At 45.0% G+C, this 22,100-nt stretch overlaps 2 protein-coding genes across 2 annotated transcripts; one reads left to right on the top strand and one right to left on the bottom strand.

Moving 5' to 3' along the window:
- The first annotated feature begins 1,169 nt into the window (after positions 1-1,169).
- cables2b (Cdk5 and Abl enzyme substrate 2b) lies at positions 1,170-15,782 on the top strand. Its single transcript, XM_062391411.1, has 10 exons — positions 1,170-1,759; positions 8,712-8,807; positions 10,288-10,365; positions 10,573-10,681; positions 10,769-10,937; positions 11,269-11,366; positions 12,576-12,682; positions 12,765-12,884; positions 13,034-13,118; positions 13,373-15,782. Exons 1-10 carry the CDS (start codon positions 1,188-1,190, stop codon positions 13,517-13,519), a joined length of 1,581 nt encoding a protein of 526 aa, XP_062247395.1. The 5' UTR covers positions 1,170-1,187; the 3' UTR covers positions 13,520-15,782.
- Positions 15,773-20,452, bottom strand: LOC133956419 (uncharacterized). Its single transcript, XM_062391432.1, has 7 exons — positions 20,328-20,452; positions 18,479-18,817; positions 18,197-18,318; positions 17,868-17,997; positions 17,727-17,755; positions 17,529-17,657; positions 15,773-17,388 (listed from the first exon to the last, which is right to left on the bottom strand). Exons 1-6 carry the CDS (start codon positions 20,362-20,364, stop codon positions 17,547-17,549), a joined length of 768 nt encoding a protein of 255 aa, XP_062247416.1. The 5' UTR covers positions 20,365-20,452; the 3' UTR covers positions 15,773-17,388; positions 17,529-17,546.
- Positions 20,453-22,100: the final 1,648 nt, after the last annotated feature.

The raw sequence follows: 22,100 nt of genomic DNA, 5'->3' as shown, positions 1-22,100 counted from the left end.
TTCCACACACAGACCTCACTGCACAGAGGTTTGTGTGTCATGTCATCGAGGACGAGGGTCACTGTGTCTCCATCCTTCACATGTCCCAGCACAGATAATAGAACACGACTTCATTCAGATGAAAGTTGAAATCCTCTGAGATCAGACAGAAGGACATGAGGCCAGTGGAGGTTTGCGTCCTGCAGGACATTTGTGGTTCATGTTGTTGTGCAGGACAGGATCAGGGGACGACAACCGACACACACACCGACACACTCAGGAATTAAATGATCCTGCAGGTCATAATTAGCAGGTTAACAATCACACTGCACATCGTGCTCACAGGTTCACTGAGCTCAGTGTTGCTGTCAACAAGAATGTTGTTCACATGGCGGAGACCTACAAACCTGTTAGGTGAGTCCTGGTCAGCAGAGCCTGTCCCTACTCACTGACCCGGTGCTGGAGGATCTTAACAACTGGTGTAAATGTTCTTTGTGTCCAAACCAGTGCACGTACTTTTATCCCAAGTTGAGAAGCTTCAGTGTTGATCCCTCTTGTATGGAAAGGTTTGAGTCTTGTTTTATTGAGTCTGTTCAAAGCTCCTCTTGTATCTGCTGGTCTGAGTCATTAACCCTGAAAAAGAAGAACAGACATGTGGTGAAGATGTGCCTGAAGGTCAACGTCTGAGCGACCTCTCAGTCTGATCCAGAGTCAGAGCCACAAGGAGAGCTCAGTCTAAACTCATCAAACATGGTGGTCCCCCGTTCACTCCCCGTTCACACCAGCCAAGTTTCCAAAGGACAACACATTGATCAATTAAAGACGTTTACGTGTTAAGTAGAGTTTGTTGTTTTGTCTGAGTTAAAGTATTAAGAGCACCTCTAACACTGACTGAATATTATAATTATAATTATATTTTTCGTATATTCTAAGAGAAGCAAATATTTCATTTGGCATCAAAGTAAATAAACACTTAAAATAAACATTTAAAATGAACCGTAAGAATCTGAATCAAGTCTAAATATATTTATATAATAATATTTCTTCAGTTTATTTGTTTTTCCAAAGCGTTGCCCGAAGGTTCCGGCCCATGACGTCACTGCGCAGTCCCGTCCAGGCCAATGAGCGCATAGGGGGCGTGTCCTCGCGAGGGCCGGTATGAATAGGTCTGACAGCGGGGGGCGGGGTCAGTTCCTCAGCAGCGGGACATGGCGGCGGCTGCTGCCGGCACCGTCCCCGGGAGGAGAGCGCTCTGCGCCCGGGAGCCGAGCCGGAGGACCCGGGACCTGTCCCGCCGGAGACAGGCCGCCCTTCTGTTCCTCAGCAACATCTCCCTGGACGGACGGCCGGTCCTCAGTTTCCCGCTGGAGGACGGGAGCAGCCGTCATGGAGAACCCGAGCTGGAGGCAGCAGAGTCCGGCTGTGCTGCCGGGCTGTGTCCGGAGCCTGGGACCGGGACCGGGACCGGGACCAACTACCGGCCGTTCCCCGGCTTGTTACTGTCTGTGAGCTGTGGCAGCGTCGCCCCGACCCCGAGGACCGGACTCCCCGTCCTGCCCATCCTCGTGCTGCCGTCCGACCCCGCGCTGGACGAGGTGGGGACCGGGGAGCTGCTGCTGGACTGCCGCCGGGGCTCCGTCCCTTCCCCGGGGAACAGCCACCTGCTCCTCCCGTCCCCGTCCAACGTCAGCCTGCTGCCATCGCCGCTGGGACCGCGGAAGTCCTCCACCCTGCTGTCGGTCCAGAGCTGCAACTCGGTGTCCTCGGAGCCGAGACAGAGGTGAGACACCCGGCGGAGTTCACTTCTGTTGTCCGTCAGTCGGATTGTATGATCTCTGTGACACACACACACACAAACACACACACACACACACACACACACACACACACACACTGGTTCTTAACTGAATGGATCTGGACTGTGTGTGAACTGGTCCTCGTCCTCCTCAGTGTTTGTGGAGCAGCTCCAGACTCTCTGGTGATGTTGAGGATATCTGATCCTCTCTAGATGGTAGAGACAGTTCAGAGGACGTCTCTGGTCCACATGGTCCTGGAGGTCACAGGGAGCTCAGCTGTTGACCTCTGAATGTGCTGAGTCATGTTGTGAGGAGTGCTGGGTCATGATAACACCAGGTGAAGACTTTAAAGACCAGGATCAGTCCCCTTGTCTCAGAAGCGTCTCGAGGAAACGCTTCATCTCAGACTCATCGTTCTTGGTCTTGAACATTATTATTAATATATCTTTAAAAACATATATATTTAGTTCATCTGATTGTAAACAAACAACAATAATAAACTCTTAATATGGAACAGTTCAATAGGGATCAGTCGAAGCAGCAGCAAAAGAACAAGAGGTTGATGTAGTGTGTGTGTGTGTGTGTGTGTGTGTGTGTGTGTGTGTGTGTGTGTGTGTGTGTGTGTGTGTGTGTGTGTGTGTGTGTGTGTGTGTGTGTGTGTGTGTGTGTGTGTGTGTGTGTGTGTGTGTGTGTGTGTGTGTGTGTGTGTGTGTGTGTGTGATGGGGGGGGGGGGGATCAGCTTGGTCACCGTGCTGGCAGTGTATCAGACTCACAGAGTGTCAGCTGAGATAAACCTGGATTAACCTATTTACACTGAACCAGGGGGGAAATTAGCAGCTCATCAGTCTGCTGCTGTTTGACTTCCTGTGATCCAGATTATCATTCACTATCAGAATCACTGAGGTGGGGGGGAGTTGTGTGGTTTGCTGCCAACATGAACCCTGTAACTATGTCTACTGTCATACATAATGAAGGTAGAATTAGGTCTGTTGTTTCCGCTGAGTCATGTTACTGGTCCCAGTGAGACGCCCAGCTGTTTACTGTCATGAGGAGTTCAGGAACTAACCAGTGGTGAAGAGTGATTCACAAGAAGCCAGTTCTCCTTGGAATGACGTGCTGTCATCAGAAGCTGCCGCTCAGCGAGAGGAGGAGCAGGTGAAGAGATTCAACCTCCACCTCCTCTCCACCTCCTCTTCATCTCCTCTCCACCTCCTCTTCATCTCCACTCTCGATGTGATGAAGAGTCGATCGAGTGTGTGAAGTCCTTCCAGCAACTAGGTGAACACACACACAGTGGAGCTGGTGAGCTGGTGCTGTGCTGGGAAGTGTGTGAGCCCACTGGACTGGGAATGAGCCCACTGGACTGGGAATGAACCCACTGGACTGGGAATGAGCCCACTGGACTGGGAATGAGCCCACTGGACTGGGAATGAGCCCACTGGACTGGGAGTGAGCCCACTGAAGGGACTGAGCTTCGTGAGTTGAGTTTTCTGGACCAGCTTCATTCTTTTCTCTCATGAAGGCTCTGGTTGATTTATTATTATTCAGGTCAGTCTCATACATTTCTGTGTTTTAACTGCAGATATTTGTTTTTTATAACATGACAGTCTCCTGTTTCAGGGGAGACTTAATAAAGGTTCTGGAGGTTCTGTATGTGAGAACCCAAATATCAGAGTCAGTTGCTCTGGACATTTTCTGGAACTGTTCTTGTAAAATGTCAGAGTGTCCGAGTCGTTTCCCTCGTCCATCTCCCTCAGGGGAAAGTCTTCTTCTCCCAGTGTCTGAACTCAGAGCTGCTAAACCTTCTAGTCCTTTTATTGTAGTAAAACAATAAATAACTATATTCATGTCAAACTCCAGACTTATCGAGGTCGGTGCATCAGTCAAATCAGTCCTTCATGTCCATCATGTCTTCTGTCCTTCAGGAGATATGATGCAGACTCATTCTGGGCAGACTGACTGGGACCATGATCCAATTAGGACGTCAGGTCGAGTCCTCAGTGTGTGAACGTTGAGGGATTAATCAGAGCAGGGTCATCTGGACTCTGGACCAGGTGAACAGTCCCGTCCAGAACTGACCCTAACCCCACAGGCCTCTTGGCTCGGCTGGTTTCCGCTGCCCGATGCTATTCTTAGTTAAGTGGATGTCAGCTGTCATCACACAGACACAAACCACTGATTCACTGGTCCTGAACCTGTTCACACAGCAGGAGCTGGAACATCAGACCGATGACAAGGAGATGAAGTCAGTGCTCAGTCCTACAGAGAGAGTCCAGCCACAGCTCTGTGACTCTGAAGGAGTCCCGGGTCTCATTTAGAACCGCTGCCTCCGCAGGGACCCGGACCGGACTCGTACCCCACATCTCACCGACACGCTGGGATTTATAAAAACTAACTTGATGGGAAACTCTGACCCAATGCGTCCGATCGTATGCCCCCCCCCCCAGCTGGTACCAGTCCAGACTCCTCCCTCTCTCTCTAACACACAAACACACATACAAGTTGACTCTGTGTGACTTGTTTTGTTACTGGATTTGTTGCCTGAAGCAAACTCGTATCAGATTCAGCAGTAACGCTGGTTCGTGTCGAGCTAGACACACCTCGCTGGACGACACACACACACACACAGTTTATAAGAACAAACAAACCTGTGTGTGTGTGTGTGTGTGTGCTTGTCCAAACATGCATGCCTCCAGTGAAAACAGCTGAATCTGCCACCACACCCTCAACATGCAGACGGCTTCCCTTCTTCACGTCTCTTCCTGTGGCTGAGGTCACGTGACCTTCACTGTTCAAGGTGACCTTCACTCAGAGGTGAGACGGGCTGGAACGTCCCTGTGAGCTCGTTGTGTTCCACAGTCCAACGTCCAGGTGTCCTCATGTCTTTCTGTTTCTGCTCATAAGACATGGGAATGATAAAAGCTTGCTGCTGACTGTGAACACACAACTTACTTTGTTCTCAGCACGACCAACACACACTCTGAATAAAGAAGAACGACACATCCGCTGAATTAAAGGTGGATTTTCAGGTGGTGTGTATTTTAAAATCCACTGTGATTATTTATCATGTCCCATTCGCTGAACTGGAGGAGATGAGCTGTACTGCAGCCAGCCACCAGGGGGTGTTTGAGATGTTCATGTCCATCTTTATTCACAGTCTGTGACTGTGGACATGAAGCTGATGGTGTTACTTAACACAATAATTCAAAGAGCCAGACTATTGTAGATATTTGTATTTTCAGATATACTGGAGAGTACATTTCTGAAACCAGTATATCGGCCAATAAATACATTGTATAAGTACTGTATATGTGTATTTAAATCTTGTCTTCTACACATCCTGCCTGTTTCTGTAGTTAGAGATGAAACACAAACTGAGAGAGGAGGAGAAGAAGAGGGGGAATCGTAATATAGTAGATCAGGCAGAAGGAGAAGCAGGAGGAGTTAATCTGGTGATGTAAGACACAACAAGCTTGCTGGGTAATCTGCTGTGTGAGTCTGCTGTGTGAGTCTGCTGTGTGAGTCTGCTGTGTGAGTCTGCTGTGTGAGTCTGCTGTGTGAGTCTGCTGTGTGAGTCTGCAGTGTGTGTCTGCAGTGTGTGCAGGATGAGGATTTAGACAGCAAGATGTTAATCTATGGTCTGTGAAGATTTAGTCTTTAATAAGGGTATTTAAGTAAAGCTGTGTGTGTGTGTGTGTGTGTGTGTCCTATTTTTAGCTGCAACAACAGCAGTGGTTATTAATATAACTGGTTTGTTCCCAGGCCCTCGCTGCCTCTGACCTGAACTCTCACTTCTTCTTTGTTCACTTTATCGGCCGGTGGCAACATCAAGGTTCATCTTCATCATCAGGTTCATCATCATCATCAGGTTCATCTTCATCATCAGGTTCATCTTCATCATCAGGTTCATCTTCATCATCAGGTTCATCTTCATCATCAGTTTCATCTTCATCATCAGGTTCATCTTCATCATCAGGTTCATCATCATCATCAGGTTCATCTTCATCATCAGGTTCATCATCATCATCATGTTCATCTTCACCATCGAGGTTCATCATCTTCATCAGGTTCATCTTCATCATCAGGTTCATCATCCAGCAGTATATAAAATATAATCAACTCAATAATCTTTGTGTTAAAAGTCAGAAAAGCCCTTGTGCTGTACGGGTTGTTGGTTCAATCCCCACAGAGAAGTGACCCGCTGGATGTTTCCCGTTCCATCAGAAGGAAAACGTTCCTCCACATGTCGGGGAGATAAAGCCGACTGGTTCTCATGGAGCTGGTTGGACTGGGTTGATCAGGAGCTCTGGAACACATTCAAAGAGACTGTGTTCACAGACATTATAAACCCGTCATGTTTAATGTCACACTGTGTCATCATCATCGTGTGGGGGGGATCTTTGTGGTCCATCCAAAAATGAAGATTGTAGGTGTCAATCATGAGCTCAGGTGATGACTGTCACTGCTCGTTATAAACCTCTGGGACCAACTGAGAACGTCTCGTCAGCTTTATGGTTTACTTTGGGATAGTTTCTCATTTAATCATAATTTTTACAATTATTTTATCAAGACAAACTTTTGCTGCTTGTGTTCACATCACATCTTTTCTTTTAAACCAGATCTGAGGATCTGATGGTTCGATTCCCAGCTCCTTCAGTGGTATATCGCTCTTCGATGGGTTGATGACACTGGAGAAGATCTTTACAAAAACAACACACACACACACACACACACACACACACACACACACACACACACACACACACACACACACACACACACACACACACAGGGTAATGAGGCTGAATCCTGCTCAGAGGCACTGCTTCTCTAAATGTGTCACAGCCGCCTTGTGTTTCTCCTGAATACCAGACGACATCATCATCATCATCATCGCTCCGGGCCACTGTTCCCACCAACAGAAACATTCCAGAACCACTGTTCCCATGGAACTGGGAATGTTCTGTCCCGTGAGCCTGACCACAGTAGACACCAATATTAATAATAACATAAAGAGCCTCTCACGGGACCAAAGGACACTTCACATCTGTCTGTGAGGACCACACAGAAGATATCCTCCAAAAGGCTGGAACATCAACTGAGGCCAAAGAACCTCGTGAAGAGCTGGAGCTGGAGGAGCTTCCTGAAGATCTCGAGGAGAAAATCACTAGAAACTCACTTTTGAATAATATGTCTGGAAAAGTGTTGTTGTTGTTCTGGGTATTGTTTACTTACTGTCAGTGTTATGACATCATCTTTACAGCATGCAGTGTATTTATGGATCTGAAGGATGGAGATAGATTTATTGTCACTCTGTGTGAACACTAGAGAAGGTTTAACACATGATCATCCTTCCAGCAGAGGGCAGGTCATCCTTCACACCTGGAACTAACGTCTGAGAGATGTGAACCCATGTGGTCAGAGGTGTGTCCAGGCTGGGAACACGCCTCCTGAATCTGTTTCCTGTGACCATGTGATCAGAGCTCACTTCTTGCTCCATCGAGTTCTCAAGGAGGGATGTGAACATGGCCTGTGACACGATAGAGGTCAGAGGTCATCAGCTGAGTGGGTGGTCCTTCATATGTGACCCTGCCCCTCCCCCCCGTGTGTGAGTGGTCAGATCCCAGAGGCTCCACCCACATGTGATCAGTTCACTCAGCAGGTCTGAACGGCTGAATGAGACACGTTCCATTCAAGTCAGTTTTATTTGTGTAGAATCAAATCACTGTACATGATGAGGTTGAGACCCATCTCACCTTCCAGATGTTTCATTACATTACATGTCATTTAGCTGACGCTTTTATCCAAAGCGGCTTACATTTTTAGAACACTCATCATTTTATGAGGGGCCATCTAGAGGTTCAGTATCTTGCCAAGGACACTTAGGCATGCAGATGGGATAGAGTGGGATTCGAACCGGCAACCTTCTTGTTGCAGAGCACCCGCTCTATCCCCTAGGCCATGCTCTCAAACTCTCAAACATCTGCAGAGCAACGCGTCACACAGCAGTGATTTAAACTTCCTGTGGTGCGGAATCATCCGACCAGTAACAGATGCTGTGTGTGTGTGTGTGTGTGTGTGTGTGTGTGTGTGTGTGTGTGTGTGTGTGTGTGTGTGTGTGTGTGTGTGTGTGTGTGTGTGTGTGTGTGTGTGTGTGTGTGTGTGTGTGTGTGTGTGTGTGTGTGTGTGTGTGTGTGTGTGTGTGTGTGTGTGTGTGTGTGTGTGACACAGTTGTATAACTGCTTGTATCTAAGGAGAAAGTGTGAGTGATCAGCTTCAACCATAACTCATGTTTTCATCTTGCTCTTCTCACGCAGTGTGATATTTAGATTTGAATCTGGTCTGACACCAGGTTCACTGTTAATATGTCCAACAGATTATTTTTAATCTGAAAAAGAAACGAATGAACTCCCACCGCTTTACATGGGGGGGGGGGGGGGATGCTCTTATACCAATGCGTGTCCTCACGAAGAAGCTGTACAAACGTGTGTGTGTGATGTCAGTAGTGTTATATAACTACAGCCATGAGGTCTGTTGTTCTAATCCATGAGGACGACCCAGCTCATAACCTGACCTTCAGCAGACACACACACACACACACAGACACACACAGTCACACACACAGACACAGCATTCCATAACATGTCTTTAAAGTCACAGATTAAATGTAAGCAGTGAGTTTGTCTGTTCTGTGTTGTTGTTTGTTTCTCTGTGTATTTCTAGGGCATGTGACCTCTGACCCCTTCAAGGAATCTGGTTTTTTTTAATTGTGTGTTTTTGTCAAAGCTTCCTTTGGTCTGAACCTTTACATAAAAGATTTTACTCATTAATTGTAACACCCTCTTCTTTTATTGGTCAACAGAGAGTTGTGTCTGTGTGAGTGTGTGTTTGTTACACTAAAGAAAGTGTCATTAATCTGTGTGTGTCCTCCTCAGGACTCGTAACCTCTCTGGTGGTTCTCCACGACCTCGACACACAAAGAAGACGCACTTCATCAAGAACATGAAGCAGTACGACACGAGAGGCAGCAGGTGAGACATGACCTCATCATCACAACTTAATTTGTGTAGCACGAGGTTACAAAGTGCTTCACACAAAAAGCCGTGGGAAAATTAAGAATGGATTGTAATAAAAGATATTTTAATTTAAGAGACCAATCATAACATAAGCCTGGGGCCTGACAGGGTAGACAAGTTACACACACATCCACTGGTATGAACTGTGTGAGTTGTGTATTAACTGTGTGTTGTGTATGAAATCATAAATACTAATAAAGTGTTAATATGAAGCGTGATGTCATGAGTGGTGAAGTGACAGCAACAGAACTGAGTCACGTTTCCAACTGATCTGGTTTCCACTCGACTCTGGTGACTTCCTGCTCCCGACTTTCCCATGCACCAGTGTGTGTGTTTGTGTGTGTGTGTGTTACGGACAACAGGATGTGTGTGTCTGTTTCAAACAACAGGATGTGTGTGTGTCTCTGAGGGTTCAAGGTTTCATTTGGATCTTTTGAAACGGAGCCTCTGTCTCAGCCGGTCATGTTTGTAAATCACAGTTTGGATGAATCAGCGTCTGGAGACGTTTCCTCTCAACAGACGATGAAGATGAAGATGAAGAGTTCATGTCTTTAAGATGATTCCTGTGGGAAGAGAAGACGAGTGTAACGTGATGTGAAATGAATCCTCCTGGGAGAAGTGTAGTTAATTATTACAGGTGATGAAAGAAGAAGAAATGAATTAAAAGTTAAAGTAGAACATCGCTCATTAAAAGTGACAAATTAAATCCATCAGTTCTGTTTCTGAGCCGTGTCCCATTGTTATGATGATGAAGGTTCTGGGTCCATGTCTCCATCTGTGGGTTTCCATGTTTTATATTCTCATATTAGTCAGATGATGTGACGTCACTGCAGAAGGACGAGTTTATAGAGTCTCTCTCTCTCTCTCTCTCTCTGCCCCTCGCTCTCTCTCTGCCCCCCCCCTCCCTCTCTCTCTCTCTCTCTCTCTCTCTCTCTCTCTCTCTCTCTCTCTCTCTCTCTCTCTCTCTCTCTCTCTCTCTCTCTCTCTCTCTCTCTCTCTCTCTCTCTCTCTCTCTGTAGAGATAATGACTGTAAACATTTTCCTCTCAGACACGATTCAGGCAATCAATGCTGATCTACAGGGATTTACTCTCCTGACACACACACACACAAACACACACACTTATTTACACACACCAATTATAACAACATGATAACTGTGTGTTGATAAAACTTGCCAGAAATTCATTTTGTCATTTGATAGTTGACAGTTGTCCTCGAGCTTTAGTCTTCTGAGTTCTCTACAACGTGGACGTTCATGTCCTCATCAGTGAGAAGCTGAAGACCTCCTTGAGAATGAGGCCTGTGAAGGCCACAGCCTGAGAAGCTCAGTGATGATCGATGTAGAGTTTTAACTTCTTCCTTATGCCGACACAGAAGATGACGACGTTAACACAACAGTTTGTCATTAGTCTTGTTTCTGTTGTGTGTTTCAGGATCGTGCTGATCTGTGCTAAGAGGTCTCTGTGCGCTGCCTTCTCTGTGCTTCCCTACGGAGAGAGCTTCTACCTCAGGTAAGGAACCTCCTGGTTCTTCTGTGTTGCTCTGCTCAGAAGGTTCCTCACAAAGACACACACACACACACACACACACACCTTATGAGGAATCAGTCGCCGAGGTGAACACAGCTGAGGAGGAGCTGCTGTGGTCCCACCGACTGACCACAGCAGTGACCGTGAAGAAGAACTGATGACTCACACCCTGGTTGTGTGTCTCTGTAGTGACCCGACATTAAACCACCCGAGGAGGAGACACTCGTCTGGAAACATCTCCAACATCCTGGAGATGCTGCCGGGCCTCGAGGGCTTCCAGCTGGAGACGTACGGCCGGGTAAACACACACAAACGCATACACACATACACACACAATATGATTCCAGCCAGTTCAGGTGCTAATCGAATCCTCTGTCCCTCCCAGTCGGTGTCCTACGCCCAGTTCCTTCACTCCACTAACGCTCTGGTGAGGCAGCAGCCGTGGTCGACCTGTGACCTCACGCTGCAGATCCCCGTGAGCAGGAGCACACACAGCGTGACGGGCCGGGGCCCCCCCCCCAGCCGGCTGAACAGCTCCGTGGGCCTGGACCTGGGTAACACACACACACACACACACACACACACACAATCTCACTCACACACACACACAATCTCACACACACACACACACACACACATAGAACATGGAAATTCAAATATCTGGTCAACTTCAAACTGCTCAAATTGTGTGATGTGTAAATAACTGAATTAACACACAAACATACACGTGCATGTTCAGAGTATGAAGTGTTAACACAAACAAGCTCAGTCACTGTGTTTGTAAACATGTGAACATTGGTTTAGTCATTTGTTTCAAATGTAAAGACAATGACTGATTATATATAATGTATGTGGTTCTGTGTGTGTCTGTTTGTGTGTGTCCAGGTCTGGACGAGGTCACTGACTACGACCCTAACCTCCTCAGCGACCACCAGTGGCCGTGTGGGAAACACAAGCGGGTGCTGATCTTTGCCTCCTACATGGTAACAAGAAAAACACACAGTCACTCAACAGCTTAGTTTCCTTCCTCTGAGTGTGAAGACACACAATGTGTCAGAACAGACTCACAAACCCCAGTGTGTCTCACAGATGTTAAAGGATCAACTTCCTGTTTTTAACTCAACAAGAGTCAAACAGAAAGTTAGTGATACGTGATAAAGCTCAGTCCCATGAGAGGAACTGAACACAACACAACAACAACACAACAGGACTCACTACATGAGAAGAACCAGTTTGTAACTTCATGTTTAAAGTGTTTCTACATAAAGTCTGATGGAGATGAAGGAGCAGATGAACTGAGGAGGTCCTGATGGTAGAAGATGTGAAGAGCATGTTGTGTATCAAGAAGTGTTGTTGTGATCATAATCCAACATCAAAGGTCCCTTTAATTCAATCTGCACCAAATCACAAACACACGTACATATCAGGGAATTAATTATTTTCTGAGAATTAATTGAAAATAATATTTATTAAACACATAAATACATTCATATGTAGTTTGACCATAAAGGGTTAATTTATGTTCCTGACAGTTGTAAATGTTTCTACTTTGTCACGACTGTAAATCTCCTCTTTCCTCTGTTTAATCATTCTTCTCCTCCTCCGCTCCTTCTCCTCTGTTCTCCTTCTCTTCTCTTCTGTTCTCCTTCTCTTCTCCTTCTCTTCTGTTCTCCTTCTCTTCTGTTCTCCTTCTCTTCTGTTCTCCTTTTGTTCTCCTTCTCTTCTGTTCTCCTTCTCTTCTCCTTCTCTTCTGTTCTCCTTCTCTTCTGTTCTCCTTTTGTTCTCCTTCTCTTCTGTTCTCCTTCTCTTCTCCTTCTCTTCTGTTCTCCTTTTGTTCTCCTTCTGTTCTCCTTCTCTTCTGTTCTCCTCCTCCACTCCTTCTCCTCTGTTCTCCTTCTCCTCTGCCCCTTCTGTTCTCCTCCTCCTCTGCTCTCCTTCTCTTCTCCTCTGTTCTCCTTCTCTTCTCTTCTGTTCTCCTTCTCTTCTGTTATCCTTCTCTTCTGTTCTCCTTCTCCTCTGTTCTCCTTCTCTTCTCTTCTGTTCTCATTCTCTTCTGTTATCCTTCTCTTCTGTTCTCCTTCTGTTCTCCTTCTCCTCTGTTCTCCTTCTCTTCTCTTTTGTTATCCTTCTCCTCCTTCTCCTCTGCTCTCCTCCTCCTCTGCTCTCCTCCTCTTCTCTCTGTTTTCCATCAGACCACAGTTATTGAGTATGTGAAGCCGTCGGACCTGAAGAAGGACATGAACGAGACCTTCAAGGAGAAGTTCCCTCACATTAAACTCACTCTCAGTAAAATACGCAGGTATTTGGATGAAACTACAAGAGGCTGAACGTTGTGTGTTTGTGTTGCACATGAGATTGAGTGTTTGTGTGTCTGTTGTCAGTCTGAAGCGGGAGATGCGAGTCGTGGGGGAGGACTGTGGCCTGCAGCCCGTCACCATCTCCATGGCCTTCGTCTACTTTGAGAAGCTGGTGCTGCAGGGTCGACTCAACAAGCAGAACAGGTGCCATCATAAGATCCACCATTCAGGAGCTCCACGTGGTTCTTCTCTGTTGATTTGAGAACATGTAGAGCTTCATTCATATGAATTAGTGATGTTACACATGAATCACACGTTCACTCACAACAACTTCCTGACTCACTCACTCACAGGAAGCTGGTGTCAGCTGCCTGCATCCTATTGGCTGCTAAGATCAGCAGTGACCTGAAGAAACAGGAAGTCAAACACCTCATAGACGTAAGTGACACACACACACACATTCACACACACATGCACACACACATGCAAACACGCAGTTTCCATCCATACAATGATTTTAACATCAAGAACTAACAGAATAAATTTTGAGCATATTTGAGCTGATCGAAGCTGATTGTCCAGTCGAGACAAACTAATACTTCTAGTGTTCTTCTTCTTCTTCTTCTTCTTCTTCTTCTTCTTCTTCTTCTTCTTCTTCACTTCTCCTCCTTCTCCTCCTTCTGTCTGTGTAGAAGCTGGAGGAGCGCTTCAGGATCAGCAGGAGGGAGCTGATCTTCTTTGAGTTCACCATCCTGGTGGCCCTGGAGATGGCGCTGTACCTCCCTGAGAGCAAGGTGCTGCCTCATTACCGCCGCCTGGTGCAGCAGCAGCAGCTGTAGCAGTGCCAGGCTCATGAGCACTGCAGCACACGGGTCCCTCCCTTTTCCACACTGTCCTAGACGGATCCTCACGATGCCTGGCTCAAAGGCACTGAGGAAGCCCTCTCTGCTCACGATGAGGACACTGCGGTGGAACAGCAGGTCTGGTGATGCCTGGCTCATGGGTCAGGAGAGCAGCATCATTTCCCCCCCCTCCTTCAAACACCAAAGTGACGACACACTGTGAGCATGAACTTCACCACACGTGGGTTCATGGTTTCTCCTTTATCTGAGTTTCAGGTTCAGAACCAACTTCAGCCACATGACTGAAACTGAAACTGTTTAGTTCAGCTCGTTAATCTTTACTTCAGATTATCAAAGAGGCATGAAGTCACTTCACAGTGAATAACCAGAGTGACCGCGACAAACAGCTCTGTTCAAATCAGATTTAATCTCACTCACACATGTGGCAGGAACATTTTATGCAAAATATCTTTTCACTTCCTCACTGGGGAGAAACATCGAGTTAAGATCAAAGTGTGTTTCACTAATTCAACTTTACATCAAACTGAATCTCTCTTCTTCTCTGCTGAGACTCGTTCCTCTGGTACCTTCGGCTCAGAGCTGGTTTTTCACTGTACAGGATGTAATTTATAAAATACAGAGATAGTATCAGCGGATACATAAGAAGACATTGGATTAATTTAAGAATATTCTTTGATGATAAACTAAATCTTTTTGTATTTTATGCTTCAGGTTGGAAACGGTTTGAAGATATATTCACTTGGTAGTTTCCAGACTGAATATTCACTGAGTGAAGAAAACATCGGATCAATGATATAAACACATGGTTTTTAATTTTGTGCCATGGATTTAAAAGATGGCTCTAAAACTGTTGAATTCAAATAACAATGGAATATTACGAAGTTTCCATCAGTGAATCAAAACGTAACAGTTCAGGTAGAAAAACAAGAAAATCTGTTCTGCTGCGTTTTGATGAACATCTAACTCTCTCCTGGCTCCTCCTGTTACACCAGTGAACTGTGAACTTTGCACCTGCATCATTATTAATATTGTGTATTTTCTTTTTAAAGTTGGAGGAGACGGTTTCTGTTGTTTTTGCACTTTGACTTTTTGCTTCTCGATCCTATATTTTATCACAAAGTAACAAGCGTAATAATATTTTTCTATATTTGAAGTATCTTGTTGTACTCTTTTATATTGACCGAGTCACTGAAATATATTTATTACTTATGATCCTGGAGGTGTTAATCGTGATTCTTCCTCAGAGGTTTGTTCTCTTGTGATTAAGAGACGTTCTCTCTCCAGAGTTTAGACTCTAGTTCTGATACGTGACCCAAACGTTCCCAGAAGCTTGAAGCTCGAGTCTGGTTCATGTCTCGTTATTTTCAAATATATATATAATATAAAAGTAATTCTCCTTCTGCCTGGAGCGATCATCGGCCTTCACGTCAGGAAAGAGACCTTCAGCCAAGTTCATCTTTAATGTCCAGCTTTAATTCACACGTGCACCAAATCACACACACTCATAAAAGTCAGTCTAATTGTTTTCATCATGAATTATTCTCTGAGAAGCTTCAAACGTGTTCCGGTCGTTCTGATGAAGTGCATCTTCATCTTCACCTGAAGAACCTCACCATGCTGGAGTTTCAGTTGGTTTTGAATCCACAGTTTAATGGACGACTCGTTCGTGTTGAATCCACCAGTGTGAAAAGAATTCTGGGTATTTTGATAAAAAGAAAGTAGAACCAGCACATGATGTTCCAAAGTGTCTTCTCTACATTAGAGAAGAGTGATATTGATTCTATGCAGCTTCGATCGTGATCAGCTGATCATCGTCCTCCTGTGTTTTACCTTTAATGTGCCACAGACTCCTTTGATCTAAATGTCATGTTTCTCATTTTGTACCAACTCATATTTTTACTGAGGCTGTAAAGGGAAAAATGTGCCAGTTTCTCTTTCATTAATATTATTATGTTATTCATAGTGTGTTTACTTTATAAGTTAGATTGATTTTTGTATGGTGGTTTTTTATTATCGAGTGGATGCAGTTGTTTTAATAACGTGACCCTGATAAATATAAAACAAACGTGAATATGGTCAAATGAATACAATTTTCTCCTGCTCACACAGTGACTGTCACACTGCACTAAGTATATTTATAGAAATGTTTTGTAACAGATAAAGACCATAAACTGTTTAAAATGTCCATGTTCAATTCATGTCAAATTTATTTTCAATAAAAATATGTAATTTACTGCTTCTAATGTGTGGAACATGATTTAATGAACTTTAAACCAGAGAAAACGTGTAAATAGATGGGTTTGGCTGTTCAAACTCAAATAACTGCCTTGCTTTATTTGCCTCAGGGCATTATAGGAGTTCTCCAGCAGTGCATGATGGGAGTTCTCCAGCAGTCTAGACCTATAGCAGCATATCTAAGGGATGTTTCAGGACCTGATCCAGAACTATAGATGAACGTTTTAGGTTTAACCTTGAATGTAGAGATGATGTCTGAGTCTAGAACCCATGCTGATCATAAAGAATCACACTGGTCCAGTCTCGAGGGAACAGATGGACGAGCTCCTCAGGTTCCTTCTGAGACAGGATGTTCTTGATGTTCATGATACTGTGCCGGTGGAAGAAAGCTGTCCTAGAAACTTGTTCTATATGTGGTTCACATGTCCTGGTCCTAACTCAGGTTCCTCACAGTGGAGCTGGGGACACACTAACACCAAGGGGACTATCTGGTCCCACAGTGTTTCTGTCAGATGTTTAGGGACAATAACAAGGAGCTCAGTCTGAATTTAGAAATAAGAAGTTCTGGGTCATTCAGACCTCGATGTTCTTGAGACGTTCCTAAAGTAGAACTCAGTCAGGGGTCATTATCCTTCATGATGTTTCAATGAGTCTGATAAACTGTGGATCAAAGCAACACTCAGAGACTTCCTGTGCTGATCAGGTCCAGAGAACCAGTGATGGGGGAGGAGACACAGAAACTCCAGCTCGGTGAAAACCAGCTGCAGCTTCTGCTCTGATCCTGAAGCAGCTGAGACCAGAGCAGCTGATCCCAGAGCAGCTGAGACCAGAGGAGCTCGGTGTTTCACTTCTACAGAGTCACTGAGCGGCTGCTTCAGATGTGGTGAAGGTTAACTAACCAGGTGATTGTGAACTAACCAGGTGAATATTAACTAACCAGGTGAATGTTAACTAACCAGCTGTACGAGCTCCTCATAAGGTGAAGAGTATCGGTCCGAGGAAAGAACCTTGAGGAACTCCATGAGTAACTTGTGTGTGCACGGAGGATTCAAGAGATTCAAGATTCAAAATTTGTATTATCAAATGCACAACAATAACATTAAGCTTGAGTCACAGGCTCTCTTCTAGCAATGCTCAAGTAATTACAACCTATAAAATAAAATAGAAATAGTATAATATAGAATAAAATAGAATATTTTAGTCATGACTTATTGAAATCTATAAGAACAGTAATTCAGGCCCGAGGTAACAAATGCATATAACTAGATACAAAGTTTATTATATTACTTAAAAGTTATTTACTATTTAAGAGTAAATGATCTGTAACATGAAGTTACTGAGTTACAGTTACATTTACATCAATAGTTACAGCTACAGTTATAGTTACAGTTACAGTTATAGTTACAGTTATAGTTACAGTTATAGTTATAGTTACAGTTACATTTAACCTGAAGCAAAGTGGAGAACAGAGAACATGAAGCTTCTCCACTGACGCAGTTCATCTGTACCTGAGTAACAGTGTCCACATGTCTGTAGGGGGCGCTGTGGAGTGAGTCCCTGAGGTTAGACTCCACCTCAGTGTCGGTGCACGTGATGGAGTCGACTTCAACCTGCAACACAACAGTTTAAACATTTAGAAACACATTTATATTGTTTGTTAACAAGAACTGTACGTTTCAAAGTACTGTCTGTTATGAAATGTATTATTATTAATAATTCTATGAAGATGTTTTGCTCCGGAGCTGCTCACCTTGTTGAGACCTCAGGATCAGGTTCGGTTTGGATCACTGAACTGAGCCAGAGAGTAAAGTTCAAACTGCTCCACTGAGGATGAGGAGGTCACTCTGACGTCTGCCACCTCCTCGTATTCTGCCTCAACCTGCAGGAGGAAGATGATCAGCTGGTTTCACTGAGGAAGATGAAGATGATCCCAATTCACTGAACTCACCTCGTCTTCATCTGGAGGTTCAGGAGACTCTGGAAAACACGATGATCAGAACTCAAATCATTCTGTATATGAATCTATATGAAATGTGTGTTTGTGTGTGTGTGTGTGTGTGTGTGTGTGTAATATTGCATTGTGTATTACCTGTGTGTTTACTGGTTCTGTTCCTGCAGAAAACCACCACAGTCACTGAGAGTGTGATGATGAAGATGATGAGGATGATGACACTCACAGTCAGCAGGAGAGGTGTGATCTTGTGATTCGTGAATATGGTCTATACAAATAAAATTTGATTGATTGATCTTAGTAACATGAAGTACATATTAAATCATTAATAGAAACAGGAAGTACATATTAAATCCTCCAGCATCACTTCCTTCCTCTTCAGACACGATGACATCACGATGAGTTTGAACGTGACTTTGTTCATTTTTCAGTTTCCTGGTGAAAACACCTTCTTACTGGGAGTTTACCTGAGGAGCAGATGACTGCTCACTGGTTTCAGGAGAGCTGGAGGTGGGAGCTGTGGTTGTGGCTGCTGGGAGAGATGTTGGAGAAGGTTCCTCTGGCCTGTTCGGTGTTGAAGAAGGTGAAGCTGTGAAACAATTACAAACACAACACACACACACACACACACATAGTTACATTATCACCAGGGTGAATGGAGATTATGTAAACTATGATTTGGTGATGTACAAATAAAATAGATTCATAGAATATTTGTAGAATGTGAATCAGTTTGTGTAGAAACTCACCGTCTGTGACGAAGATCTCAACCCTTTCGTTTGAGTCTGGAAGAAGAGGTCTCTTCAAACCACACGTGTACTTTCCAGAGTCGGACTTCTTCAGCTCTTTTATTGTCACATGAACAAATCGATAAGATAGTAGATCAGGTGCTTCTTCGTATCTGATGCTGTATCTGCCTCTCTGAGCTGAGACGTTGTCTGTCTCAATCAGGACGTCTCCGTCTCCACACGACTTCCTGCAGAAAAGCTTTGTCTCTCCAGAGAAGAAAAATGAGCAGCTGACTGTGACAGATCCTCCTTCAGGTCCAGTGAACACAGACTCAGTGAGACCGTCCTGCAACAAGGAGCCTGAAACATCCACACTCCTCCATGTTAGCAGACGGGACACGGAGCAAAGACAGAAACCGAAGCACACGTTCAATAAATGATTCTCAAAGATGATTCTGTCTTTTCAGGTCGTTCTCATCTCACTGAGGTTTGTTCAAGTGTTTCTGATCCGTTTGGTCTGAGACTGACTCCTGATTGACAGCTGAGACTGACTCCTGATTGACAGCTGAGACTGTTTCCTGATTGACAGCTGACACTGACTCCTGATTGACAGCTGAGACTGTTTCCTGATGGACAGCTGAGACTGACTCTTGATTGACAGCTGACACTGACTCCTGGTTGAGAGCTGAGATGTATCCTGATTGACAGCTGAGACTGACTCCTGATTGACAGCTGAGACTGTTTCCTGATTGACAGCTGAGACTGACTCATGATTGACAGCTGAGACTGACTCCTGATTGACAGCTGAGACTGTTTCCTGATTGACAGCTGAGACTGACTCTTGATTGACAGCTGACACTGACTCCTGATTGACAGCTGAGATGTATCCTGATTGACAGCTGAGACTGACTCCTGATTGACAGCTGAGACTGTTTCCTGATTGACAGCTGAGACTGACTCATGATTGACAGCTGAGACTGACTCCTGATTGACAGTTGACACTGACTCCTGATTGACAGCTGAGACTGACTCTTGATTGACAGCTGAGACTGACTCTTGATTGACAGCTGAGACTGACTCCTGATTGACAGCTGAGACTGACTCCTGATTGACAGCTGTAACTGACTCCTGATTGACAGATGACACTGACTCCTGATTGACAGCTGTAACTGACTCCTGATTGACAGATGACACTGACTCTTGATTGACAGCTGAGACTGACTCTTGATTGACAGCTGAGATGTATCCTGATTGACAGCTGAGACTGACTCCTGATTGACAGCTGTAACTGACTCCTGATTGACAGATGACACTGACTCTTGATTGACAGCTGAGACTGACTCTTGATTGACAGCTGAGATGTATCCTGATTGACAGCTGAGACTGACTCCTGATTGACAGCTGAGACTGACTCATGATGTTTTCTCTTCACAGTTTTAATGTTACTTCAAGAAATTCACAGAGACGACTTCTTTTCGTTCATTTCCTGTTTTGTCTCAGGTTGAATCGACGTCTGGAAACAAATAAAAGTCTAAATACGACTCAAAGAAATTTATATAAAATCAAATAAATAGATTGAATGATTATTTCAGGAAAATATCAAAGGAAACAAATAATAAATGTATCAGACAAATTAAAGAAACTGAATTCTTGGAAACACTGTGTCACAGGAAATGAGTGAAACATGAGTCGATCACTTCTGCTGATAAACTGGACTTTGAACCTGAGGTCATGAAACTGAACGAGTGAGAGAGACGGAGGAGAAGAAAAGAAACACGATCAAATATTAATAACTTCAAAGAAACACGATCAAATATTAATAACTTCAAAGAAACAACAGAGTTTCAGAGAGAAAGTAAAATCAACTCACTGAGAGAGAAGAAGATGAGGATGAGATGAGCCTTCATGTTGAGGACTGAAGCTCTAACGATGCTTCACTTCCTGCTTCACAGGAAATCACCAAACTGTCACTTCCCTAAAAGACATGAAGAGGAACGCCGCCCCCCCCCCTCCCTCGCTTGTTCACGCAGCACTTCTCATTCTTTCTTCTGTCACTTTCAACTTATTCCTCAAACTCATATATTGGAATCATCAGAAAAATGTGATCAAGGTTAAAAAAAATTTGAAGAAATTCTGTGAAGACTTAAACTAGCAGGTCAGTGACCTTTGACCTCTGTATCCAAACAGTTCATCTGTGAACGTTTACACCAAATTCAAAGAAGATTCCTTTTCTGAGTTCTGGAGACAACCTGTGAACATCTATCTGGACACTAGGGGGCGCCTGCTCAGAGACAAACTGTCTCATCTTGTCCCAAGTTCCACGAAAGAATGTGTGTGTTATGATTTTATAGATTCTGAGCAAAACACACTTAGAAAAAAGAACAAAGAATCAATTTAATAAATCCGTTTAATTTCAAATCAGATTAGAAAACAACATAAAGTACTACACACACACACATACACACACACACACACACACACACTCACACACACTCACACACACACTCACACACACACTCACACACTCACTCACACACTCTCACACACAGACACACTCTCTCTCAGGGCTGCATGCGAATGGCTCCGTCCAGTCTGATGACCTCGCCGTTAATCATGGGGTTCTCAGCCAGTGATGTCACCAGGTGGGCAAACTCCGCGGGGTCTCCCAGGCGCGAGGGGAAGGGCACCTGACGGGCGAGGAACGAGCGCACCTTCTCTGGAAGACCAGCGAGGAGGGGCGTGGAGAACAGACCTGCAGGACCAGAGGAGGGGACATGAGGGACACCACCAACTGACCAGGTGGAGGTCAACTGACCAGGTGAAGGTCAACGAACCAGGTGAAGGTCAACTGACCAGGTGAAGGTCAAAGGACCAGGTGAAGGTCAACTGACCAGGTGAAGGTCAAAAGACCAGGTGAAGGTCAACGGACCAGGTGAAGGTCAAAGGACCAGTTGAAGGTCAACTGACCAGGTGAAGGTCAAAAGACCAGGTGAAGGTCAACGGACCAGGTGAAGGTCAACTGACCAGGTGAAGGTCAACTGACCAGGTGAAGGTCAACTGACAAGGTGAAGGTCAAAAGACCAGGTGAAAAGGTCAACAGACCAAGTGAAGGTCACCGGACCAGGTGAAGGTCAACGGACCAGGTGAAGGTCAACAGACCAGGTGAAGGTCAACGGACCAGGTCAAGGTCAACGGACCAGGTGAAGGTCAACGGACCAGGTGAAGGTCAACAGACTAGGTGAAGGTCGACTGACCAGGTGAAGGTCAACGGACCAGGTGAAGGTCAACGGACCAGGTGAAGGTCAACAGACTAGGTGAAGGTCGACTGACCAGGTGAAGGTCAACGGACCAGGTGAAGGTCAACAGACCAGGTGAAGGTCAACGGACCAGGTGAAGGTCAACAGACCAGGTGAAGGTCAACGGACCAGGTGAAGGTCAACAGACCAGGTGAAGGTCGACTAACCAGGTGAAGGTCAACGGACCAGGTGAAGGTCAACTGACCAGGTGAAGGTCAACTGACAAGGTGAAGGTCAAAAGACCAGGTGAAAAGGTCAACAGACCAAGTGAAGGTCACCGGACCAGGTGAAGGTCAACGGACCAGGTGAAGGTCAACGGACCAGGTGAAGGTCAACAGACTAGGTGA

Source organism: Platichthys flesus, chromosome 7 (genome assembly GCF_949316205.1).
Source record: "Platichthys flesus chromosome 7, fPlaFle2.1, whole genome shotgun sequence".
In the NCBI taxonomy this organism is placed as follows: domain Eukaryota; kingdom Metazoa; phylum Chordata; class Actinopteri; order Pleuronectiformes; family Pleuronectidae; genus Platichthys; species Platichthys flesus.
This window is presented reverse-complemented; position numbering and strand designations above follow the sequence as displayed.

What these genes read in the sequence shown, in the direction of transcription:
- cables2b (XM_062391411.1), top strand. Translation starts at nt 1,188, where the DNA reads ATGGCGGCGGCTGCTGCCGGCACCGTCCCCGGGAGGAGAGCGCTCTGC. An exon ending in TACGACACGAGAGGCAGCAG is followed by an intron (nt 8,808 to 10,287) that starts GTGAGACATGAC and finishes TGTGTGTTTCAG; the next exon opens with GATCGTGCTGATCTGTGCTA. An exon ending in AGCTGGAGACGTACGGCCGG is followed by an intron (nt 10,682 to 10,768) that starts GTAAACACACAC and finishes TGTCCCTCCCAG; the next exon opens with TCGGTGTCCTACGCCCAGTT.
- LOC133956419 (XM_062391432.1), bottom strand. Translation starts at nt 20,364, where the DNA reads ATGAAGGCTCATCTCATCCTCATCTTCTTCTCTCTCA. An exon ending in AGCAGTCATCTGCTCCTCAG is followed by an intron (nt 17,998 to 18,196) that starts GTAAACTCCCAG and finishes TTATTTGTATAG; the next exon opens with ACCATATTCACGAATCACAA. An exon ending in AACCTCCAGATGAAGACGAG is followed by an intron (nt 17,658 to 17,726) that starts GTGAGTTCAGTG and finishes TTCCTCCTGCAG; the next exon opens with GTTGAGGCAGAATACGAGGA.